Below are 24672 nucleotides of genomic sequence, written 5' to 3'. Positions count from 1 at the left end.
GGCTTTTCCCCTGATGATGAATTCTCCAACTGGCCTTAAAAGCCTTCATCCCACAGCAGCCGGCAGAGGATGGAGCTGCAGTCAGCATGCAGGAGTGCAGGGCGGGCAGCAGCACTTGCAGGAGCAGATCAGGACTGTGCGCAGCACTGCTGGCGCTGGTACGGAGGGCAGATGCAGGAAGGCTGGGCAGCATCATGCAGTGGCTGTGGGGAATCAGCCCTGCTTGTGCTGGAGGACTGCGGTACAGTACGAGTCTGATAACACACATGCTAGGATTCTTCACAGGAGCTGTTAGTAAGATCTTAACTTGTTGCAAGTCTGCCAGTATTGGAAACTAGTGAGGTAACACAGTGAAGATGAGGAAAACGTCTTAAAGTGCCAATATAGGGATCTTTACTGTGCAGTCAGATCAGAAAAACAGAGAAATAACTGAGCAAAGAGGAATTCAGCTCCTGAACCACCAGCTGCATCCAACTGCCCTCAACTGCAATGTCAGTTAGGTGCTGCCTGGAGCCTGGCACAACTCACTGCCCTGAGCAGGAAGGTGAGCTCAGGGCCATCCAAAATGGTCCTTATGACAAATGCTCCCAGGCATGTTTCCATACAGCTCCCTCCCAACGGCCCAGGTGCAGATAACACAGGTGACAGCCCCACTGAAGCCCCCAGGGCATCCTCCAAAATTCAGAAGTGCTTTGTGGTGGAGAGATAAAAGCAGGTCAGACTGGTGGAAGTGCAAGTATTGCTCAACACAGCCTTGAATATCGGTACTTTAGGTTTGGTAGAGGAGAAATGACTTATCTGACAGTCTATGAGGGCAGCTTCCAGATAAGGACCATGATGATTATGAAATCAGCCGGAGCTGATCACCAATCCTGCTCTGCTGCTCTGAGCTTTCAGCCTGCAGGAAGAGACACGTGAGTCAGCAGGCAAAGAGTTCCTCCCTCCCTCCTCAGACCCAAACACTGCAGGTGGTTCCCCAGCGCAAAACATGAGCCACTGTGACGAAAGCTTTTCAGAGCTGTGAGTCAGGCAGGGCGCAGGGAGCTTCAAACTGCCTGGTGCCTTCCTCATCCCAGGGAGTCTCACCTGGAAGTCGTCCAGATGCACATAGATCGACAAGGAGACACCTTGAGTCACTTCAGAAAGTATGTTTTCTATGGACGTGGAAGTCTTTCACCAGCAGACCCAGTTACAACAGCGTACAGGAGGACACAGATAGTATCAGAGAAGGAAAAGGTCTTTGAACATGCTATGAGGGTGTGCAGCCCCACGCACAGGCACACCGTTCCCTTTCAGCAAACATGAAGCCATACTGCTTCCCCACTGCACACCAAAGAGACCAGCACAAGCAACCCCTGGCCTTGAAACTGCTCTGGAGAGTGTCATGAGCTCAAACATCCCAGCTGCCCCACTGTAAGCCACCACAAGCGATGCTGCTACTTGAAACAGACTCTTTGCCTTGTTGGTTAACATCTCCTGTACTGCTCCAAGAGCCCTCTGCAGGCAGGGCAGCAGGAGGTTGGTATTGAAGTGGCAATGCTGGTGGCTGGATGAAGCCTACCCACGGAGGCTCCCTGCCCTTGGGGCACAGGATTATGAGCAACAGTGTGTTTCAAGAGGGTCCAGGCTCATGCTGACAAACCCCAGCCTCCATCCACACAAAAACTTCCCCAGGCATGGAAGGGTCACATTCCATTCCAGCTCTGACTTACATGACCATGGTAAACAGAGGTTTTAAAAACAAGCAAATAAAAGTTAAACACAGAACTTCAACTAATCTTGTACAATCTTAGCTGTTCTCATCCCATCGTCAGAAAAGTGCTAAAAAGAAATAAAACCAGGCTACCTTTCCTAGCGAGGCTTCTTCCTCTTGCTCAGAAGTACCACAGGAGCTGCTGCTGCCACACAGCACAGAACAGAGCAGGCTGCAGCCAACGAGTTGCACCTCCTGCCAGACTCCAGAGGGAAGCGCTGTGTCTGGCACAAAGCTCCCAGCACCAAAGGGAACAATCTTCCAGCAGCATCGCTGTGATGGTGGCACTGCCCTTCTGGCACTGACAGCAGCGTGGAAGCTTCAAAAGGAAAGTGCTTGTGTCTGGGCTTGGATATCTGCAGCTCTGCCCTGTCCTGAACCACCCAGAGCACAACATGAGAGGTAGTCGAGACATGGCAAAGGCTTAGCAATAACATAAACTGAATTGGCACACCAGCATGCGGTGACGCTGACCTGGCTTTGCCACCAAGCACAAAAGTCAATTCCCCAAAACCAACAAAAATAGAAACTATATAGATACAACATGGAGTCCATTCAATTCCTCCTAGCCCTCTCCTGAGCAGCAGTACCTCACTAACTGGGCAGCCTGCTGCAGAAGCTTGTTGTCTCACAGCGTAACTTCAGCTGCATTGCACTGTTTGTCTCTCCAACACAAAAAGCACCTTAGAGCCCATTCAGTTCAGACCCCATCTCTCCTTAGCAGGTCACTCCCAGCTTCACAAGCTTTTAGGATTCCTGGTCTCCCTCCCACCCTTCTCAGAGCTCTCCCAGCAAACAGGACGTGACAAATTAACAAGGCACAGTGCTCTACATTCACAGCAGCAGAGCCTTGGTGCCAGCCTACTTTAAGTGTTCAACTCCATTTCAGGTTTTAACAAAGCTGAGAAACCATGGGAAAGAACACCATTGGCTGCTGCTTCACATAGGTAAACACACACTGTGTCCACTGCTTACATCCCATGCTCACACGAGACACCATTGAGTTAAAAACTTCATATAGCCTTTATATTTCCCTCCTGGTCTCTGCTCTGGCTCCATGGAAAGGAGCAACAACACTCAGGGCTCTGGCAGAAGTGCAGAGTCCTGCATGTTTTGGGAGCTGCACACCACTAAGCACTGCTCATCTCTCCCTCCATGCCATAATCCCCCTGGGATGCTACCATGATATATTTTAAGCATTAATAGTGTCCCTTCTAACATTTAAAAACAGAGTGCCCAGTGTTTTACGTGATGGAACATCTACATTCTCAGCAACAGGGAACCACACTGAAATTCAGTCCCTCAGACACTGATTTCTATGAAGCAGAAATGCTTGCAAATACAATGTCTTCTTTGCCCCTTCCTGATGTATGACAGCTACTGCGGACAGCATCAATGCCAAGCATGGATGATCTCTATCAGAATCCAAGTATGCAGGCTGACAGCCTACGTGCTGCTAGATTTTGTACAAAAAGCTGGGAACGTAGTCAAATCTGAGCAGAGGATTCACCCCCTGGCCGGGTTCCTGAATGTAATGCAGCTTCAGCAGCTCAGCTAAATACTGTACAATTTTAACATCTTCATTAGCAAGGCCCAGGTGATGCTTCAGAAAGTTCATCCTGCGGTTCACAACGGATTCCTCCGGTTCCCTTTCGTTGATGGGAAGGTGCAAATGGTGGCAGAAGGTGTAGAGGAAGGCTTTTGAACACAGCTGGGTGAGGACGCTTTGGACGTGCATGTAGTAGGTGCTGCCCCGTTTGATCTGTGTGCGGTGGTCTGCCAGCCTGGCCACCAAGGTGCCTTTGTACAGTGGGCAGCGGAGCGTCTTACTGTCTGCATCCAGGATGCTGACGTAGCGGCTGTAGCGGCTCAGGGCGTGCAGCACATTCACTCCTGCTGGAGACACGGTCCTGAAAGAGCAACAGAGAGGTTAAGCTGGAGGAAACCAGAGAGCTATGAAGCAGACTGCCCAGGCCCCTGTATCACACCCGAACTCCCTCCAGCTTTTGATACATTGAGGGTAAATTAAGGCTGGCATGGATGAGGATGGCCAAACAGCCTCTCCAGTCTGATAGACCCCAAGGGAACCTCGATCTCACAGATCCCCACACACTGATCTGCACTGAGCGTGTGCTGCTTCACCAACACAGCCCTGTGGGCAGCTTCCTCCCCCAGAGACACAGAAATGAGGACAGAGAGGGAGGGAAGCGACATTTGCGGTAACAGAAGCAGATCTCGCAGCAGCTGTTGGCTTCCTTCTGGACGTGACAAGAAGGGAACAGAAATCCCCTTGCCACAAGCTCCACCTTCCCCCTCTCTATCTGTTTTGGGAAGGAGCTGCCCCAAGGAGCTCAAAGAGGAACAAAACCTTCCTTTAAAAAGGAAGCCATCCTTAGACCAGAATATTCCCTGGCTGAGCCTTGGCATTCTTCATCCAGATGCAAATCTGCTGCACGTTTACAATGTGCAATTATTCATCAAGCCTAAATTAATGCTATTTAAATGCAAATTACAAGCCTACGCAAACCCTACCTTCTGCTCTGCTGTTCTGCCTGGTTCAAATTGCTCTGGAGAGAAGCAGCTCCCAGCCCCAAACCAGAAGCACCAAATGCTGGTGCAAGAGCTGCCCCTGTGCCCAGGCAGTGTGGCTTTGTGAGTACAGCACCCTCACAGCTGTGCTGTAATAATTAATTTAGCCTCCAAGTTCCTTCTTGTGGCCTTCATATAAATGGTTTGCTGAGAGCATCCATGTTAAACTCAACAACTAATTAACATTCCACAGAGAAGAGTCTAAATGACTGACGCACCTTACAAGCAGTTTTGCTTTTTGTTTTGTTTTTTTTTTAAAGCAAAAGAGACTTTTCATCATACAAACTGCATCTAACCACAAACATTAATCAACCAGCAAACAGTCACGGCTTGTAAACATCTCACCAACAGCAGAGTTTTGAAGGAGCTGCTGGCAGACCAGGCAGCCTATCCCACAAACACAAAAATCAGGGTGAGCTCACAGCTCAACCACCAGAGATGCAATACACAGCAGCTTGGAAAGCAGATTTCTGTATTTCAGCAATGACTGCCAGAAACGTTGAGAATTTTAGAAGGAGGTGATAGGAAAGGTAACAAAGCACAGGGGGCTCTTCAAGAGGGCTTCATTATCAGACCAGCCAGGAAATCACTGGGACGTGCACCTGTTCCCTTGTTCTGCTAGACTTAAGATCTAAAACATCAGGAAACCTCCTAGCTAAACAACAGTATGAGCCTAGCAGTAAGTGCCCAGCAGATGTTTCAGATTAATTCTTAAGCGAGGCTGAATGTACAGAAGCAGACAAACACACCACCCTCCTCCAAATACATCCCAGAAGCAGAAATCTGTGGCAGCTGTGTAGGTGATTACATAAAGAGAACGCCTCTGCACATCAAATTCCCCACTCAGTAAACTTAGTTTTTTATCATATACCTCGACACCAAGAAGCAGAGAGCCCCCCCAGTTTACCTTTGGAGCCCAATCAGCTTCCATTTCTGGAAATCCACCACATGCAGAGGGGAAGTGACCCAGTGTTTCACAGGTTTGGCATAAGCACCACAGTTCGGCACAAAGATGGAGAGCGCAGTCACCAGCTTCTTGACTATTGCTTCATCTTCCCCCAGCACTACCAGGGTCCTTCCACTGAGCAGAGAGTATATTGCAGGGTGGGCAAAGGGGTACTGCCTGATGAACCGCAGCGCGTTCTGCCCAGCCTTCTTTTTGTGCCTCTCATTTGCGAGGCACACGGGGTGAGCAGGAGATGGTGTTCGGTCGGAGCAGGTGGAGGCAGCGCTGCTGATGTAGCTTGTGGAGTCTGAGCACTCATCCAGGCTGGTCCTGCTCACCTCCCTGCCCGCTGTGGGGTAGCGTGAATCGAGCTCGTGGGGAAGGAGCCCCCCTGAAGCATTATCACAGGGTGGGGAGCCCACAAAGCTGCTACGCAGCCCCTGCTCAGCCTGTCGGTAAGGCTGAGGGGGAATCCTGACCACACCATCCTCATCACACTGCTTCTGGCCCAGATCAGGTAGAGGCTCAAGGAAGCTGGGACTTTCCTTCCCAATACAGCAAGCAGAATCAATCTGCGCCAAGTTTTCCTGGTTTGAGGCATCCTCCTGCTCGTCAGCATTGCCTGGGTTTAATCTGGGGTTGAAACGAAGGCCTCCCTCTTCATCATCCACGTAAGGTTCCTCATTAATTGCACTTGGGTAGCTCGCTTTGAAGTCTTCCGGGATAAGAGACTCAGAGGGGCAGGTACTGAGGACTTCAATGCTGTCCTCACTGACAGTCCTCCGGCTGCCTACCTTGCTCCTGCCCACCTGGGGGCTCGGGCTGATGGGCAGGCTGGCCTGGCTCTCCGATTTCATCAGCCCAGATGCAGATTTCTCTGTTCCAAGAACTTCAATGCTTTCACCACTACTGATACTCCCTTTGAGGTCTGCATCGAGATAGTCCAGGTTCTCCTGGTGTTCAAAAGTTAGGGATTCTGTCATTACAGGTTCTTGAGGGTCACCCATGTCCTGCTCCATCTTTATTGGGACGCACTCCACACTAGACTTGTAGGACCCCATGCTGATAACCACCTTAGGAGCAGAGGACTCTTCTGAACACTTTACTTCAGCAGCATCTTGACTGAGTCCCTGGCAGCCTCTGTACTGGTTTTCAGGTGCTTTTTCATCCAGAAAAGATACATCTTCAAATAGAAAGTTAGTTACGTTTTGTTGCTTCAGAAGTGCCCTACTGATCTGGTTTGTCAGGAGGTAGCACACATCACCTCTGAAAGTCCTCTCAATGTGATGCAACTGATCGAGGGTCTGGGTGAAAAAATAAATATCACAGAGCTCCTCCAGCGTTTTCAGCTTCTTGTCAAAGCATTTGGCAGGCTTTGCTTTGATGAGTTTGGGAGTGTAGGAGGGCAGGCGGGAGTAGAGGTGCATTTCTCCTGGCTCAGCAGGGTCTGAGGCAGCCAGGTCCTGCCCACTGCCTGCGCCAGACTGATCCAGCGTACATTCAGGCTCATAGGGGTGGAAGTCAGACTCCTTCAGCTTCCTGTAGGGGTACGATCTAATCTGCTTCAGCAGGTCTTGGTGCTCAATAATAGACTTTTCCACGCTGGCCAACTCATTGGCCTTTTCGATGGCTTGGGTTGTATAATACCCTTTGTCATTGGCTTTCTTCTGTATCTCAGTTTCGTTGTGCAGCACAGTCCTGGTGTAGTCGAGATCCTTCAGTTTCTTCTCAAGCTCGCTAGCGAACGCCTTCCTGTTCCCCGTCTTCAGGCATTCGGAGGCTTTGGAGAACTCAGCAGAGAGTTCCTGAAACTGCTGCATGATTTTGTGCTCGTCAGCAGAAATGTAGGCCATGCAGAAAGGCCTCACAAAGCCCCTGGCTTCCAGGTCATACAGCGTCAGGTGGTGCACATAGGCAAAGGCTCCTTCCTTGGAGTCCCCCAGCACCACTTTGGAATCCTCCACGAAGTTCAGCTTGGGGTAGGCACAGCCGGGAGGGTGTCCCACAAAAGAAGCCTGATAATCCACCGACATGATCCGAAGGGAGAAATAATTGAGATCAAAACTGCCCGGCACCTTGGCGTCATCGGGGATGGTCAGCAGGGGCTGCGGCCCCACCTGCTCCGAGAACTCGGAGATGAGGATGAAATCCCGGCTGAACTTGGAGCTGGACACCTTGGCCCAAGGGTTGGAGCCGTGGCCGGAGAAAGGGAAGAGCGGCACGGAGTACTCCTCGGGCAGCGGCGGCTCCCGGTACAGCTCGTCCCCCAGCTCCTCCTCCCTGGTGAAGGCCACCACGTCGGGGGCGCTGATCATTATTCCCGCAGGGGGGGCCCCGACATGGAGCTCCGAGGCCGCCCCGGCCCCCCCCGACCCAGACCCGGCCGGGCAGCCCCGGCCCCGCTCCCTCACGGGCACCGCGGCACCGCCGCCATCTTGGAATCACATGACGCCGCGACCTTTCACCCCGCCGGCCGGAAGCGGAGCCGCCGCTTTGCTTAACGCCATGTTGGGCCTGGACAAAGCGAGAGAACCTGCCCACACGGCAAGAACGGCGCCACGGGGCATCATGGGACATGTAGTTCTTCGCGCTGCCGCGCTTTACGGCATGTCGTGGAGGGGAGGGAAAGCGCGCCGCCTTTTGCGACAGAAATAGCGCGGGAGCGGCGGCGGCTGAAGGGGAACTGAGGAGGTGGAATGAGATGGGGGATGGAGGGGTGGGATGGGATGGGATGGGGGATGTGATGGGCTGTGCTTTGTGTGCGGGTTAAATACTGCCTGGGAGGGTGCGGGGAGGGGAGAAGGAAGCGGGGATGGGCCCGGGGGGGAGAAGGAAGCGGGGAACTGTTTGTCAGCGTTGAGTTGGGGCACAGGGAAAGGGCTTAAACTACAAGGGCCTCGCACTAAGCCGTAACCATTGCTCGTGGTCTAAAGCAGGCTGTCTCCCGAACAGGGACAAGCCCAGGAGGGCGCACACAGCACGATGCCTTGGTGCCATGGGAGTTGGCACAGTTACCTGTGATGAACCTTCGAGCCAGGCTTCTTGCTGGCTGTGGGGTCAGGATGCTGCCTCAGCCCTGGCGCAGCTTCTCCCGGGCTGCAGACGGTGCGGTGCTGCAGAGGATCCGGAAGGTGCTGTGTGTGGCTGAGAAGAACGATGCTGCCCGAGGAATTGCAGATCTGCTCTCCAACAGCAGAATGCGTCGGGTAGGAACACACCACTTCTCACTTCCTCATGTGCCTGCAGATCTACCTTAGCTGGCTGAAGGTGCTCAGCTCACCAGAGCCTGTGTTCAGTGGACCTGCAGCTCAGTCCTTCTGCTGTGTGTCATCTGCAGAGCTTGATACACAGCCTCTGGTTCTTTCTGATTACATGTGGGTACAAGAACAGCTTTCATATATGAAATGGACGAACACTGCTTGCCCAGATACAGCTGGGAGTCCTGGATCCATTTTCCTTTTGCCTCAAGTCCTGCTAGGATTCAGTTCCCCAGCTGTGTGCTCTCCCCAGATTTCCTTCACCAAGCACTGAGCTCAGCAGTGGGGGTTCCCTTTGTTGTTCCTAGCTTTGCAATACATGTAAAAGCCTTCAGGAACTGAATCCATCTGTCAGCATCTGTTTGCCAGTCAAAAAGCACCACTTCTGCAGCGTCAGCAAGTATCAGGGGTGTACTGAAGTTCACATAATAAAGCAAAGATGGTCTGTGGTTTGGACAAGAGTTCAAAGATTGCTGCTGCTGCTTTGCTTTGTGACCTTTCGCCTTTTGAATAATTACTTGGTATTTCCAAGCTAAGAAAGTAGACAGTGTTTCTACACCAGAATTACAATTGAATGCACAATATTACCAAGAACCTGAGCACTCAATCAAGTAAGATGGTTACATACTTCTATAGGAAATAATACAGACATCCTATGTAGAAAATTCCTTCAATCTTAAGTGGAAGGGACCCAGAACTGGTCCCTGCTCCAACACTGATTGTTGTTTGGAGCAGGACAGATGTTTGTCAGGAGTGGGGACTTTAAGTGGCCAGCCCTGATAAACAAACCTGTCTGTCATCGCCATCCATAGGGTGATAATCCCAGCATCCCCTTTAGGCGTTATTAAAATACCATTACATTGGAAAGCACCATCTCATTGTTTCTAAAAAAATGATACAGGTAATTTCCATTCAACTTTCTTTGTCTCTCTGTTTTAGCTAGTAACCAATTTTCACCTACCCTTTATTTCTGTGCCCTGCCATAGCAGTCTACATAAAGTGAGATAGAACGTGTTTGGCTTCTGATAAGAGCCAGAAACTCAGCAGCTTTCTTTTTCCTTCTAGAGAGAAGGGTTCTCCAAGTTCAACAAGATCTACGAATACGACTACCAGATGTTTGGCCAGGTAGAGTTTTCTTTCATTTCACTGTTGGATTGAAGAAATGCAACGTAGTTATATTAGAAAGCAAAACCAAATTTGTCTGAAGTTATGACATGCATAACCAGTTTTGTCCAAAAACAAGGAAGAGTCAAATTTTCTCTTTTTGGCTTTTCTTTCATCTTTTTTCTTCTGTGTTCCCACTTGTCAAAAACTTTGTTTCTTAGAATTGGAAGCTTACAAAAAAATCAGGATAAAGATGGAGAAACCTCCTTTCCCTATAGGAAAAAGGAGTGTTAAAGTGACCAGGAGAGAGCTATCACTGGTTGTGTCATTTGAGAACCGTGTCAGGATTTTGGGGCTATGGGTAGCCTAGAGCAAAGGATGAGCACTGATTACCTTTCCTTGTCTGTTGCAGAATGTTACTGTGGTGATGACATCGGTGTCAGGACACTTGCTGGCTCATGATTTCAAGCTGCCGTTTCGCAAATGGTGTGTACTTACTGCATCCTCACAAGTCTGAAGCTTGTCTTCTGCTTCTGATCCCAAGCTGAGCAGGGCATCCCTACAGCAGGGCTGCCACGGTCATATATATATGCCACATTGTTGGAGGGAACATTTCCTTGAAGTATATGTGGTGGTGCCCCTGAGGTCGTACCTTATCAGCTAGGAGAGCCAATGTGTCAGCTCCTGTAGCAGCCATCCACAGGGGGGGGCAGTGGCACAGCATGCTTTAAGCAGCCACACCGAGCAGCAAGATAAGTAGCAAATTATTTACAGAATAGCTAAAATATTATCTCAGATTACTGTTTTCATAGTGCTAAAAACAAACAAGAAAAGCCAGCAAGTTTCAATACTGGTTAAAATACAGGAAGGCCAATTCAAGGAAATAAATTGATTTTAAAACTGGAGGTTTTGTGTTCTTTGTTTAGCTAAGAATTTTCCTGGGAAGCGAAGTGTTTTGTTCTTTGTGTGTGAAATGTGAGAAGCTGCTCATTTAGGGCTGCCTTCCAGATTTTCTGTTTTCTCTGTTTGCGTTTTGGTTCTGCTGTTTTTGAGTAAACACAGCTCAGCATTTCACACAAATTCTTAAGTTAAAGCTCACAGTGTAGTATTACTAATTCCAGTACTCAACAGCATTTCCTCACTAGACAGCAGCAGTTAATGCCTGACAGTGCTTTTGTTTGTTATGCACGCTGTTCATCCTCTGTTTACCAGGCACAGCTGTAACCCTCTAGCTCTCTTTGACGCTGAAATCGAGAAATATTGTCCTGAGAACTATGTAGATATCAAGGTATGTTGTTTTTTAAAGTTTTCTTGAAATTCAGAGTTCAGAGTTTAATTCTACAAACCTTATTTCAGACAGTGGGAGGATTTTACCTTTGTCCTTTAAAAAGTTTCTAGAGTTTGGTAAATTCCTCCTGGATTTCCTAGGAGTACCGTGTTGCTCTTCTGTAAATACTGAAGTCTCCTGCTGGTATAAAATCAGAACAGTAGAGGCACAGTTACTTTTTTATAAGTAGAAATGCTGTTTCTAACAATCTGGAACAGCTTATTGCATCTCAATTTTACAAAAAAAAAGTGGCATTTTCAAAAAGCAGACTGTGGTACAATCCAACCCAAGCAGTGCTTTTTAACAGAGAGTAAATAAATGATTCATTTCTTTTGAAAGCTGTCTAATCTCCCGAGAGTTACCATTGCAAAATGTTATTGCAACAATTCATTGCTATGGATACATGTTGCATTTCGTGTTCAGTTAGTGAGTCATTCTAAAACTAAATGTCAGACCAAGTGGCTTGAGTAGGTCTCATTCAGAGTTTTTTCTGTCTCAGAGAACCCTTGAACGAGAGGTCCAGCAATGCCAAGCTCTGGTCATCTGGACTGACTGCGATCGAGAAGGAGAGAACATCGGTTTTGAGATCATTCATGTCTGCAAAGCTGGTGTGTAGAGCATCTGTTGCATCAATCTGTTTTCCATTAAAATGATGATTTAACAGGTATCACTGCTCAGATCTAGTAACAGATATCATCCTTACTCAGTTGTCATTCTTACATGTCCAGGTCAAATCTTCTGGCTGTAGTTACGATAAATACATGGCTCTGATACACCAGAAATACATTAATACATTGGAAAGATACAAAATATGTTGACAGCACACACTTTTAAAGACAGCAGCAGTATATTAGTTCATGCTTTCCATTGCTGTATGAGTCATTCTGGTTATTATTTTTTTTGTCTGATAGTAAAGCCAAACCTCCAGGTATTCCGAGCACGTTTTTCAGAGATTACACTTCATGCTGTCAGAAGGGCCTGTGAGAATCTCACCCAACCAGATCAAAAAACTAGTGATGCTGTTGAAGTCAGGCAGGAGCTGGACCTCAGGATAGGTAAGTAAACATGCTTTGGAGATGAGAGCTGGTTGCTAGGCCTGAGCTGCTGCATATACCCTTGAAAGCAAGTGAGCAAGAGTGTGGTAAAAAGGCAGGGGACAGACAGCTTACAGTCTGTCATCAACATGTAGCTTATTTTCTATAAACACTTGAACTCTTAGATTGCTTTAGAAACTAGACAGCTAGCTATCAGACTTCCTCACTTCTCAGTGTATGGGAAATTGGTAATCACAGCCTGAACCTATGATTAATCAGCTGATGCTGATTAATTAATTAATTAATTAATGCTGAACTATTCAGTTCTAGCATCCATTTTGTTTTCTCAGGTGCTGCTTTCACCAGATTCCAGACCCTGAGGCTCCGGAAGATTTTCCCTGAGGTTTTAGCAGATCAGCTGATCAGTTACGGCAGTTGCCAGTTCCCAACTCTGGGGTTCGTAGTTGAGCGCTTTAAAGCCATCCAGGCCTTTGTCCCTGAAGCCTTCTATAAAATCAAAGGTATGCTGGAGGAAAACAAGCGCAGTAATCCATTTTAAAGGGTTTAATGTATTTGGAGAGGAAAAACTTCAGGGCAACTAACAAACAATGCTGCAGAAGTGATTTCCCTTGCCATTATCATTAAGCAGAAAGTGGAAAGGTTTCCTAGTAGCATGGTCCCATTGCCTCTGCTGGTTTTCAACTATATTACTACTGTATAACTCTGATCTGGTTTTCAACACAGTGACACATGATCACGAAGATGGCAATGTGGTCTTCAACTGGAAGAGGAACCGGCTCTTTAATCACACAGCGTGCCTGGTTCTTTACCACATGTGTATGGAGGTAGGAAAACTTGTAAAAAAAGACGTATGATCTAATATCAGCCAAACATGTCCTGCATCCTTCTTGTTCAAGATGTTTAAAGAACTGTCTGTGTGAAATCTTCGAGGAAATCTTGTATTTTGATTACTCTCTATTTAGGATCCTGTTGCCACTGTTGTTGAGGTTGGAAGCAAGCCAAAGAGCAAATGGAGACCCCTGCCCCTGGACACTGTGGTATGTTAGAACTATATATTATAAGATTAATTAAAATAAGCTTTAAACAGTTATTTTACTCAGAATAGTTCACAAATACATTTTTTTCTGTCTCTTCCCAACACAGGAACTTGAAAAGTTGGCTTCCCGTAAACTGAAAATAAATGCAAAGGAAACCATGAGAATAGCAGAAAAACTCTATACTCAAGGGTAAGGAAACAAGCTTTGTCTTGGTAAACTTAATTATTTCAAAAATATGTGACTGTTAGTCCAAATCATCCTCAAGCACCTCTTGAAGTTCCCTTCTGTCTTTCTTAAGGTTTATTAGCTATCCCCGAACAGAGACCAACATTTTCCCCAAGGAGCTGAACCTCTCTGCCTTAATACAACAACAAACACAGGACCCCAACTGGGGAGCATTTGCACAGAGGATCTTGGATCAGGGTGGGCCGAACCCTCGGAATGGAACCAAATCAGACCAGGCTCACCCTCCCATTCACCCCACAAAATACACCGCTAACCTGCAGGTAAGTTTAGTATTGCTTGATAAAATAAAGACAGAAATACTATAATATAGTTGTTAGCACAGTATCCGCACCTGAGATTCACTAATATTTCTTAATATCTTGCTAATACTAGAAGAGAGTAACTCTTACTGTTTGATAACAGGGCAACGAACAGAGACTATATGAATTCATTGTGCGCCATTTTTTGGCTTGCTGCTCTCAAGATGCCAAGGGACAGGAAACAACTGTGGAGATTGACATTGCTAACGAGCGATTCATTGCTCAAGGACTTATGATCCTGGCCCGAAATTATCTGGAGGTTTATCCTTATGAGAAGTGGAGTGACAAGGTAACATCCTTGAACAGTGTAGATGGGACTGCCTAAAATACCTGGACTTTAAAACTGCAGATGGGTTGTACTAATGGGAAAGCTTCCCTGCCACTTTCAGGCCCATCTAGAGAATGTCCTTTGACAATTCTTAACACACTGGCTATTTCACTTAGAACTCTCTCTGCTGAACACTAGTGCCACTTAATTATGCCAGCTTTGGATAGATTCTTCCCTTTCTGACACCGCAGCAGAGACCATACAGGGCTGCTTCCACGTGGGGAGGGATACTCACCAAGATGAGCTGCAGTTGCTGTTGTGTGGTGTCTCTGGCAGGTTTTTACTGGCTAATCCTGAGCATCCCAAGACTCAGTCTCCTCCAGAACAGAGTGCTGCTATATTACTGCACCAACTTGCTGGTAGTGTGACAGCTGTTTTCAGTGGATGGTCCAGAAGACAGTTTCAAAGAGATTCTCCTTCCCTTCAGGTTATCCCACTGTATCAGAAAGGGTCTCGCTTTCAGCCCACTACAGTGGAGATGGTGGATGGGGAAACCAGCCCTCCATTGCTCCTCACGGAAGCGGATCTCATTGCACTCATGGAGAAACATGGCATTGGTCAGTATTGGCAGTGTGGCCTTTCACTCTTGAGAGAGCTTTGCTCATAAGCATCTCCTCAACTTCCCTAGTACTAGTTCTTTCCAGCCCACAGAGTAGGGGATTCTCAGAACATCACTTCAGATGAGAAGTCACTTAAATATACAGAGCAGAGAGATAGTAGAAACCTGTGGGCAGCATCCAGTGAAACTAACAAGACTGTACTGTCTCTCCATTACCCAAGGGGATGTGAAGTTTAGGGTCCAGGGCACATCTACATGCACTTTCTCAGCCTCAGAACCAATGGGATGCAATGCCAATGTTACTCCTGGCTATAAGTTCTGTCTCCTTGTCCCTTTAGCATATTACACTGCAGTAGGCACAAGGGAAATCTCTTCTTGGCACCTAATTTGACTCACAACCTGTCTGCTTGCAGGGACTGATGCCACTCATGCTGAGCACATTGAGACAATTAAGACACGGATGTACGTAGGGCTTACAGCAGATCAGAGGTTCCTCCCAGGCCACCTGGGCATGGGGCTAGTTGAAGGTAAGGGCAGTGCTTGTTAAAAAGAAAGCAGGTTCCTTACTTGCTTGTTCCTTTCACTTACCATGTGGTATGCTCTTCCAGGCTATGATTCCATGGGCTATGAGATGTCCAAGCCTGACCTTCGAGCTGAGCTGGAGGCTGATCTGAAGCTGATCTGCGAGGGGAAGAAAGACAAATCAATAGTGTTGCAACAGCAAGTCCAGAAGTATAAACAAGTGTTCATTGAGGCTGTGGCCAAAGCCAACAAGTGAGTCTTTTCTTTGCTCTTTTCTGCTTGTTTGGCCATTCTGGTCTGGAATGGGATCTTGTCACATTTCATTCTTAGGGCTCTGCCCATTATGTGCAGGCATTCACATAGGAAGGGTTGACTTACAGTATGGCATGCCATCATGAGCTAGTGCCAATTAACTGCAAATTGCAGTTTGCACTCTTTGAATTCATTTCAGAGATATCTGAAGGACACAAGCAAGTGCTCTGGCTGCATCCATGTTGCACCCACACATACCCCATTCCAGAGGCACAGTGCTGAATTGATGTGCTTATGGAGAAGCTCAGAGGGGCTGTGCCAGAGGGCAGAAGGCATCAATTCATTGCTCGATTGCTTTCTGCAGACAAGACGCATTGCATGCTCGGCTTGTTTCTTTATAGGCTGGATCAGGCCCTGGCTCAATATTTTGGAGAAGCCACAGAAATTGCAGAGCAAGAGGAAGTCTACCCAGCAATGCCTGTTTCCATTCGGAAGTGTCCCCAGTGCAACAATGATATGGTCCTGAAGACAAGGAAGAATGGCGGGTTGGTGATCTTCCTTGTGTTAGAACACAACTTTCTGTATCTTGCTAGGTGTTCTTCATTTACCTGCTCCCTGCAGTACTGCATGAAAACTTGGGCTGCAGATAACAAACTGTACCAGCTGTAAGAGCTATGTGGACCCTGAACCTATTTATCAAGTACTCTTTAAAAAAAGCTTTGCTTTGATAACTTCTGACAGCCAAGAAAAGAGAACAGACACTGACCGTCTTGATTTTGCCTCTTTCTCACTTGGTGCCTTCATCCCATGGCAGGTTCTATCTCAGCTGCATGGGATATCCAGCTTGTAAAACTGCGGTCTGGTTTCCTGATTTTGTGTTGGACGTGGCCAAGGATGAGAGTGTCTGTCCTGTGTGTACACCACATCCAGTTCACAGGTGGGTCCTACCAGTCATCCCTCAGGGAAGTGCAACTCCTCAGACATTATATTATTAGCCATCAGGGCCAAAGACTTCAGGGACAAGGTTGGGCAACAGTTTTCTATTCTGGTCTTGAAAAGCTGGAGCAGAATTCTCATGGCTTGGGGATGGAAAGAAAGTAGAGGGAAGGAAGGTTAACAGTAAGTACAGCAGATCAGGCAGATTTATATTCTTCCTTTCTTTTTAGACTGAAGTTTAAATTTAAGAGAGGCAGCGTTCCACCCACAATGCCCCTGGAATTTGTTGGCTGCATTGGAGGATGCGATCAGATGCTGAAAGAGCTCTTGGACCTGAGGTACTCAAACAGATCATCCCAATCTGGACAGTCAGCCAGCCAGCAGGCCAACCACTTGCAGGTGAACAATTCTTTGAACAGAGCAAACAGTGAAAACAGGCATGTGGGAGGTAGAACAAATGTAGCAACAGGACATCTGCTTTACTTGAATTCAACAAGAGCACCCAGGCCTGCTCCTTCAGCTGCTCCAGATGATGGGAATAACGCAGTGGTGTGCAACTGTGGGAACGAAGCCACACTGTTAACTGTGCGCAAAGAAGGGCCCAATCAAGGCAGACAGTTTTACAAATGCAGTGCCAATACCTGCAACTTTTTCCTCTGGTCTGATCAACAGTCAGAGGACAGAAGCAATGTAGCTCCACGGGGCTCTTTACCACTCCAGGCCTTTGGGGCAAGGGGCCCTGTGAATTCTCAGAGACCAGGAGGAAAGAGAGGCCCAGAACACTTTGGAAGCAGCAACAACTCCAGTTCAGGAGGCAGCACAGTCTGCAGGTGTGACCAGCCAGCTGTCACACGCACGGTCCAAAAAGATGGCCCTAACAAAGGGCGGCAGTTCCACACATGCTCAAAACCCAGAGAGCAGCAGTGCGGCTTCTTCCAGTGGGCTGATGAAAACGTGACTCCAGGTAAGGCTGGGCTTGGGGTAAAATGCAAGGGTTGGAGGCTGTTATTCAAGCTAAACTGAATAGATACTTCTCATACATGCATAATACTGTAGTACTATTACATTTGACAGACTTCAGGTTTGTCTTCAGAATGTGTCAGAAGCATTATAGTACTTTAAATATTTCTTGCAACAACTGAATTGGGCTTACCTTTCTCAGAAGGCTAGCAGGGGATGTTCTCATAACAGATCCACTGAGTTCTAAGTAGTAACAGAATGCTTTGCTTCTGCATGCACTAAACTTGTGCATCTGTGCATCCACGAGTTGCTGAACAAAACCCAGCATGCCTTCCAACAGTCTGTTTGAGACAGAATTTGTGCTCCCAGATTCTAGTGTTCCATTTTGAGAGAGCTGTTATTGACTTGAACAGAGTTGAAGCAGCAATGCTGCTTTGGAGATCTTAAACCCCATTCTGTCAGGCCAAGGAAGCTGTGGTGCTCCTTCCATCCTTGTTTAGAAACTCAGTGAAGGGCCAGGCCTTCCTGAAGCTTTGATCATAGCTGAGAAACTGAGCGTGGCTGCAGTGAAAAGGTGCTGAAAGCAAAGACCCATTAAAAATAATAATAAACACTGTAAAAAGGATGCAAAAGAAAAAGCACTGACAAAATAGAAGAACATAAGCAAAATACAGGGGCAAAGACATAGTCTGCGAGAGCTCTTTAGCACCAACTTCCTTTGTAAACATTTGGCCCTAAAGGGGCAGAACCAAATTTTCAGACCTACTTTAAGAAGTTCTCTGGCATGTTGTGTTGCTTCTGCTTTGGCTGTAGCCTGGAGCACGTAGCCAGAAAGATCAGTTTTCCCTGTTCTGTTCACACATTTCTTTAATGCTGCAGGAGAGGTGGATAACATTTAAATGTTCAAACAAATCTCAAGTAAGCATTCAGAAATAACTTGATTGGCTGAGATAACAAAATCCTTGGTCTTCTGCCATTTTGAACCCATCATCTGTTTTCAGCTTTGTGTATCTTCAAGGGCATTTAATCCAAGTTATTTCTTTCTAGGAGCTTCTGGAGATTTCTCTTTTAACCACTTTGGGAACGGTGGATACTCAAGGGAGTTGGGAAGTAAAGCAAAGAGACCAAGCAATCCCTCCCACGGAGCAACTGCCAAAAAACCACGGACCTGTAGCATTTGCCATCAGCCTGGCCACACTAAGAAAACTTGTCCTCAAGATCACTGAGCTTGGATGGACATCTTTTGAGAGCCTGAAAGGTGCAGGGTTGTGAGCTACTTTAGGTGCAGCTACTGGAGCCCAGAAACAAGTCTGCTTGAGTGCTTTTAGGAAGGGCTGATTGCAGGCTGCTCCAACTAAGGGGTGCCTTCCTCAGTCATGCATTATGAGTATGGGCAGTAAAAGTTCAACCAGCTTTGCAAACTGGCTCCACTACTGGTGTCAGCCTTTGCTTTTCAACTGCTCTTCTGCTGAGCAAATCAAAATACTCTAAACGTTTCAAGGAAGCAGATGGAAACTGTGGATCTGCGGTGGAAACAGCAGTGGATTTAGTCCATCTGCAGCTCCCACTGTGATAGCAGTTGTACTCAGCATTTCTGCATGAGGAAGAGCTGGATCACAGCCACTGGGACAGACCCCGGGGCTGCTCTACTCTTCTATCTCCCTGGTTTTCCACAGTGTGGAATTTTAAGTTGCCCTTGTTACCACAGCAAAATTCCCCTCTCTTTTTTGTCACTTACCTTGGTTGTCCTTGTCTGCGATGGAACCCAGTGCAGAGAAGCTGGAACTGGAGCTCAGCTGCAGTGCTTGGGAAATGCCTTTATTTTAGACCATTCCTGAATTGGAAACTGCATTCTTCCCCAGACCTTAAGACGTGTCTGTGTGTTGCTGCTAGTTAATGGAAGTTATTTTTGTCCAAGTAACAAGCTTCATATTAAATAATTATTTAATTTTTAAATTTGATGCAGTGACATCTTAACTGTCTGGTTATTTCTTCCAGCTTAAAATAGGTGAGCTATTACTAAAGGCATCCACACAGATCTTTCTTTCTATTCAGTTGTTGGAACAATACAGAAGCTTTCTTGGCAGAAACTCCCTGCAGCTTTTCTTTGAGCTGTGGATAAAAGTTTTATCTCACCAGCTGCATTTGTTGTAGTGTTGTTGTCCAGAGAAAGACAATTGGCTGAACCTGAAAGGAGTTTCTTGTTTCTTGCACATAGTTTAGACTGAGCTCCTTGAGAAAAAAGCCAACCTAACTCCTCCCTCTCTGTTTGGGCTTTCTCTGCATCAAAGCAAGTAGCTCCACAAGACTCCCTTGTCCTCTTCTGGCAGAGGACACTACTCAGCTGCTCCCCCAAGGCCTCCAGCGTTGCTCAGGACACTGCTGAGCAGAGAGCAGTTCCCATGGCTCAGTACTAAGGTGATACATGAAGCAACTGGAGTGGGCAGGAGGCTGAAGCACTGCCTAGGGGGTAGCTCAAAGCAGATGAGACCACAGCAGCACAGGTTCATTTTCAGCTCTGCACAAGCAAGAAGAGCTTTCAAGTCTACAGAAGTAGCTATCAGACCTATGGAGTACAGTCAGGAGAACCTACATTGCATTTCTCTGTACCCCTCTCTCCCACTATTAACAGCTGTAACCTAAAAATACAAACCTACTGTCTAAAATAACAGGATTAGACGGCTTCGTAATGCAATCAGCCAGCTGGCTAAAGCATGGCTAGAGCTGGGCAGCCTCCAAATGGCAACAGCAGCAGAAACAGTCTGCATAGCACACAGGTTTAGCATTGCTGATGGCATTTGCCATTACCAGCTCTACTGGTTTAACCCCGGTTAGCGTTCAGGCAGCAGAGCAGTTAGGGCTGCTGGCTAAACAGCAAAGAGCTCAGCATCCAGGCAGCACTGGGTGCTTTATGTGGTGGTCTGCAAGAGGAAGAGAAAAGCCGTGCACCATGGGGTCCAAGTGCTGCCACGCTCTGCATAGGGTGTACCACAGCTGCACTGCTTCCAGGAATGCTGCCACAGCAGGAGCTCAGCTTCAGCCCTTACTACGGGACAGGAGACAAAACATATGAGATGAGAGAACCAGTGTACACAGCAAGGATTTATTCTTGTCACTAACACTTGGGAAGTTGCTCGAAGGAACAAACCAAGTCGTCTTCAGACTAAGAGGAAAGGCATAGTGATTTTTTTATCCTCCCGTAAACAAGATGGTTGTAAAGAAAACTAAACCACAACAGATGCTCACACTAAAGCCCACAGGATTTCACCATCTCTACCAGTGTGCAAAAACAGCATCACTCTTCCCATTAAATACAAGAATGTATTCCTTCACACTTGGATTACAATCAGAAACAAAACCTACCAGCAGCCACTCAAAGGCAAAAAAAGCCAAAACGACAAAAAGATACTCAAACAAAATAGATCTTAATGAAAAGAAGTACAAACCACCTCTTGACTTCTTGCAAGTACTCTGCTCTGTGCATCAATCCAGTCCTTTCCTGCCCCACACCATGAGGCTTCGGGGCAACAGGACATTAAAACAGCAGCAACACATACGTGAAAAGGTCACTTGACAGGCTGGGAGGGGACACCATGGCCTGTTAGATGGGCACTGGTGTCCACCAGGAGGCTGCAGCTCCTGTAGCTGTCAGCCCATGCTGCAGCACAGCAGCTCAGAGAATGTCCATGGAGAACCCTCCTTGGGGGCAGAGCTGATGCTGGCAGAGCAGCCGGCAGCGCTGAGCTCGGGCTGTCATTTGGTACCTGAAATGATTTCCAAAGAGTAACCCTGCCATGGCATTACCTTGCAGCATCCATTGTTCCCTGGCATGGAACAATGTTCCCACCTCACCCCATGGCACTGCATGACTGAGCTCGGTGCTCACAGAAGGACCCACACAGCACATCATAAGCCATGAAGTTTGTAGCAGCATCAAGGGACGTGCGTGCTACAAGGGGCAGGGGAAGCTCTGAACTGCTCAGGTCTCTGTTTGGAGCACAGGGGGAGCCTAGAGGTTGGGATGGCAGGCTGGGAAGGAGCAGTTTGCTGAGATCCAGCAGCCAAACTTGTTCCATGTTGGTTCCCAGCAGATGGGACTTTGCTTTAGGGCTGCATTCCCTGTGGGTAAGGCAGAGCCCCACAGCAAATGGCTTCTTACACCATCACCCATTACTCTCAGGCACGTTTTATTCAGAAAGGAAATACTTTTGTTCATAAAGTGCAAGAACTTGGCCTCCTGCCGACTAGTCAACTAGAAGCATCACAGCCCAGACAGCTGAGGAACACCCCACGCTCAGTAGCTCCCGCTGCACCAGTCACTTCTCTGTCAGCAGGAGTCCTGGCTCAGACACAGCCCTATAGAGCAGGAAGCCCATCTCCTCTATTTCCTCTTCCAGCAGGTCACAGAAAAGGTTGACTTTGGGGTTGAAGTAGCAAGGCAGGACCCCATTCTCCAGGTAACCCACCAGCTCCTCGAGCACTTGCTGGAACCTGGTGGCCAGGCTTTCCTCTGCCCAGTCTGACTCAGTGGTGCTCAGGTGAAGGATGACGTGTGCCAAGGGGCTGCCGCTCAGCTTGTGCAGGGCAGGATGGATCCTGCAGACCCCATTCAGGATACGGAGGCAGTGCTGCCGAGCACCAGCATCACCAGCATCCAGCTCCTTCACCTTCAAGACCTCCGCCCTGCCAAAGCTCTCGAGCCAGAGGTTTTCCACCAGTCCTTCAGGAGGAGCGGCCAGAAGAACTTTGTCCTCCATTTCCACCACTGGGAAGAGGCCGATGCTCAGCTCAACCTGATCGTGTTTGACATCCAGCCTCAGCTCCCGGGAGGCCACGAGCGGGCGGATGACCGTCCCCAGCAGGCTGCCGATGGCCGGCCAGTTGATGGAGGCCACCAACATCTTGTGTAGGGTCTCGTTGAGCACATTGGAGGAGAGGTACTGGCCCACGAGAAACCTGTCCCAGGGGCTGCGCCCACGAGGGAAATACTCCAAGTCAGTCCTTTTGATCATCCAGTACTGGGGGTTTCTCACAACGGTGTCCTCGCCTGGGATGAGGCTCCAGAGAGTGGCATCCAGGACTACTGGCAGCATGAAGTGGATGTGGTCAGCAGCAAGAGCTCCGAGGCCATCGAGCAGGGGACCGCTGAGGAAGAGGCTGCCAAAGGGCAGCTCTGGGCACTTGTTCTGTAAGAAGCTCTGAAGCTCAGCACAAATGCTCCGGGCCAGCTGATGGGCAACTGCCACTTGCTCCTCAGACATAGGGAGGTGGATGCTGTAGTGTGACAGCAGTTTCTCCTGCAGTGTGAGACAGCAGGGAGTGCTGGACTCGACTTGAGGAAGCTCTGGGGGCGCTGGGCAGACCCTGGGTTCTGCAATAAGGGGATGGGGCAAAGGCAAGGAAAAAGTCATGGATCAGCCAACACATCTTCTCATGCCACAGCCATAAAGAAAGAAAGCATGTGCTGAAGTCCCAGCTCTCAGCCTTTGGCCACAAAGCTGATGTTGCCAGGAGAGGCACAGAATAACAGCACTTTCCAGCCAACACAGGGCTTAATCCAAACCCCAAACCCAACAGCACCCAGCTAGAGGTGGCTAAGCCCAGCTAAACAGCAGCAGCCAGACAAAGCACAAACCACCAGGCTCCTTCACAAGGCTCAGCCCCACTGCTCACCCCTACCCTAACAGCTCCTTGATTGCTGAGTCCTGAATCAATCCCACTCTGGGTGCAGTGCCTCAGGACCTGCCCAGCACCAGGCTGGGCTGCTTTCCTACTCAGAAAACACCGCCTTTGCAGCCAGCTGGACAAGCCAGCCTTTGTCTGCAGCAGTTCACAGGCACATCTTCCTCCCTAGACAGAGCTGACCCAAAAACCAAGCGCTGTTCAACAGGAAACAAAGGCAAGGCAGCCTCTACCAACCAACTGGCTGAGTTACCAGACCAACCAACCAGCAGTTATCAGAGGAGCTGCTACTGAGGCACTGCCAAAAAAGGGGCCGCAGCTTGGGAGCCTCCCAAGGGGGAAGACACAATCGGGTCAGCTTTCCGGTCACAGAGCTAAAAATAAAGCCCAGCTCCCATGCACAGGCACAGCCAGCCAAGGTGATCTTCACCCACACGCACCCACCATAAGCATCAGCTGGTGCTGGTGGTGGAGCCGGGGAGAGCAGGGGTTTGCTCAGGTCTTCCCTTCTCTGCTTCTTGGGAGGTTTTGGTGTTGCCTTGATCAGAGCCAGGTCCTGCCAGCTCTCCTCCAGGCTCTTCTGCTCAGCTTTAGGATCATCTTCCTCTCGAGGGCTCGTGGCTCGATCTATCAGCTGGTGGGAGAGACACATGGAGGGGATGTGTGTGTGGTCCACAAAACCCTCACCTCACCCAGAGAACAAGCAGTGGGGGCTCCCCCATCCCAACTGCACTGAGAGCTACAGGCCCCAAATAGCCTTGTTCACATACGGGGATGCTCTACCTGCTGCTGCTCATGCAAACACAGAGAGATGCTACAGATGGCAGAGGGGGAGGAGACCCGAGATCAGCAGCCCCCTTTACAGAAGGCTGCTATTGCTGGGAGAGCAAAGAGACCCAGGGAGGATCCACAGGGAAAACCTGCACAGACACGTTGTTCAATCAGCAGCACATCCCACCCCAAAGCAGGGAGGGGACGGCACAGACAGGGTAACAGTCACACACAGCTCTTCTATGGCTCTGGGAGTCTCATAGATGCACGCAGGTTCCCGAAGACAACGAGGCACGTCTCTGGGACGCAAAGTGGCACATCACCCCCCCAGCCTCACCCGTTTGACGGCCAACGTGGCGATGGCGAGCACGGCCGCGCCGCTGACGCCCAGCACCAGCCTGGCGTTGGCCAGCAGCAGGTCCAGGACGCTGCCCAGCCCGCTGTCATCCCGCCGCTTGCCCCGCTGCTGCGAGAACTCAGCCATGGTCACCTGCGGGAAGGAGGAGGAAGGTGCGGTGCGATCTGACAGCGGGGAGCCGGCTCCGTAATGACACCCGGCGTGTAACGGCCATGGGGGGAAGGCGGGGAGCCCGGCGGGACGCGAGCTGCGGGGCAGCCGCCACCACGGCCGACCTTCAGGCCCACGGATCCCGCTGCTGCCGGCTGCGGTGGTGGCGCCGGGCCGGACCAAGGGTCACCCCATAAAGATCCGGCCGCCAACAGATGGGGACGGGACGAGGGGGCTGCAATGGCACCACGGAAGGGGCCGGCACAAAATCAGCCCCCTTCACCGAGCTGCCAAGGGCAAACAAAGGTAGGACAGCCAACCCCACTGACTGACGGTACTACCCGCGGTTATTTCCTTCTCCGAACCCCAACTCCGAGCCCATCTCACCCCCCACCCCATAGCCCCCCCCCACTTACCCCGCAGCTCCCAGCGGGGCGGACCAGCAGCCCGTGCTGGCGCGCCGGCGCGCCCGCAATTCGCAGCGCAGCCAATGAACGCAGCGCTCCTTGGCCCCGCCTCCAATCAGCGTCAGGGCGGGGCG

The 24672-nt window shown here is 49.1% G+C and overlaps 3 protein-coding genes across 4 annotated transcripts; 1 reads left to right on the top strand and 2 right to left on the bottom strand.

Annotated features, from left to right (window-relative positions):
- Positions 1–370: 370 nt before the first annotated feature.
- On the bottom strand, positions 371–7724 carry SMCR8 (SMCR8-C9orf72 complex subunit). The gene is made up of 2 exons (XM_015876541.2): positions 5250–7724; positions 371–3663 (listed from the first exon to the last, which is right to left on the bottom strand). The coding sequence occupies exons 1-2, from the start codon at positions 7601–7603 to the stop codon at positions 3210–3212; spliced, it is 2808 nt and encodes a 935-aa protein (XP_015732027.1). The 5' UTR covers positions 7604–7724; the 3' UTR covers positions 371–3209.
- Positions 7725–8246: 522 nt separating this feature from the next.
- Positions 8247–19131, top strand: TOP3A (DNA topoisomerase III alpha). Of its 2 annotated transcripts, XM_032447551.1 has the most exons (19): positions 8247–8494; positions 9611–9670; positions 10062–10135; positions 10862–10937; positions 11476–11584; positions 11888–12031; positions 12361–12531; positions 12755–12855; positions 12994–13068; positions 13175–13257; positions 13367–13574; positions 13717–13902; positions 14369–14498; positions 14914–15027; positions 15109–15274; positions 15676–15819; positions 16089–16211; positions 16441–17174; positions 18218–19131. In XM_032447551.1, exons 1-19 carry the CDS (start codon positions 8309–8311, stop codon positions 18394–18396), a joined length of 3063 nt encoding a protein of 1020 aa, XP_032303442.1. In that variant the 5' UTR covers positions 8247–8308; the 3' UTR covers positions 18397–19131. The 2 variants fall into 2 exon arrangements, with proteins under 2 accessions (XP_032303442.1, XP_032303443.1); XM_032447552.1 differs by lacking the exon at positions 11888–12031 and having other exon boundaries at positions 8279–8494.
- Positions 19132–20252: 1121 nt separating this feature from the next.
- Positions 20253–24647, bottom strand: MIEF2 (mitochondrial elongation factor 2). Its single transcript, XM_015876551.2, has 4 exons — positions 24548–24647; positions 23961–24113; positions 23297–23486; positions 20253–22541 (listed from the first exon to the last, which is right to left on the bottom strand). The coding sequence occupies exons 2-4, from the start codon at positions 24105–24107 to the stop codon at positions 21487–21489; spliced, it is 1392 nt and encodes a 463-aa protein (XP_015732037.1). The 5' UTR covers positions 24108–24113; positions 24548–24647; the 3' UTR covers positions 20253–21486.
- Positions 24648–24672: the final 25 nt, after the last annotated feature.

Source organism: Coturnix japonica, chromosome 14 (assembly GCF_001577835.2).
Source record: "Coturnix japonica isolate 7356 chromosome 14, Coturnix japonica 2.1, whole genome shotgun sequence".
Classification (NCBI taxonomy): Eukaryota; Metazoa; Chordata; class Aves; order Galliformes; family Phasianidae; genus Coturnix; species Coturnix japonica.
This window is presented reverse-complemented; position numbering and strand designations above follow the sequence as displayed.

What these genes read in the sequence shown, in the direction of transcription:
- SMCR8 (XM_015876541.2), bottom strand. Translation starts at nt 7,603, where the DNA reads ATGATCAGCGCCCCCGACGTGGTGGCCTTCACCAGGGAGGAGGAGCTG. An exon ending in AAGCTGATTGGGCTCCAAAG is followed by an intron (nt 3,664 to 5,249) that starts GTAAACTGGGGG and finishes TTGCTCTTTCAG; the next exon opens with GACCGTGTCTCCAGCAGGAG.
- MIEF2 (XM_015876551.2), bottom strand. Translation starts at nt 24,107, where the DNA reads ATGGCTGAGTTCTCGCAGCAGCGGGGCAAGCGGCGGGATGACAGCGGG. An exon ending in CCACGTTGGCCGTCAAACGG is followed by an intron (nt 23,487 to 23,960) that starts GTGAGGCTGGGG and finishes CTCTCCCACCAG; the next exon opens with CTGATAGATCGAGCCACGAG. An exon ending in AGCACCAGCTGATGCTTATG is followed by an intron (nt 22,542 to 23,296) that starts GTGGGTGCGTGT and finishes CCCTTATTGCAG; the next exon opens with AACCCAGGGTCTGCCCAGCG.
- TOP3A (XM_032447551.1), top strand. Translation starts at nt 8,309, where the DNA reads ATGAACCTTCGAGCCAGGCTTCTTGCTGGCTGTGGGGTCAGGATGCTG. An exon ending in AGAACTATGTAGATATCAAG is followed by an intron (nt 10,938 to 11,475) that starts GTATGTTGTTTT and finishes TTTCTGTCTCAG; the next exon opens with AGAACCCTTGAACGAGAGGT. An exon ending in GCTGTGGCCAAAGCCAACAA is followed by an intron (nt 15,275 to 15,675) that starts GTGAGTCTTTTC and finishes GTTTCTTTATAG; the next exon opens with GCTGGATCAGGCCCTGGCTC.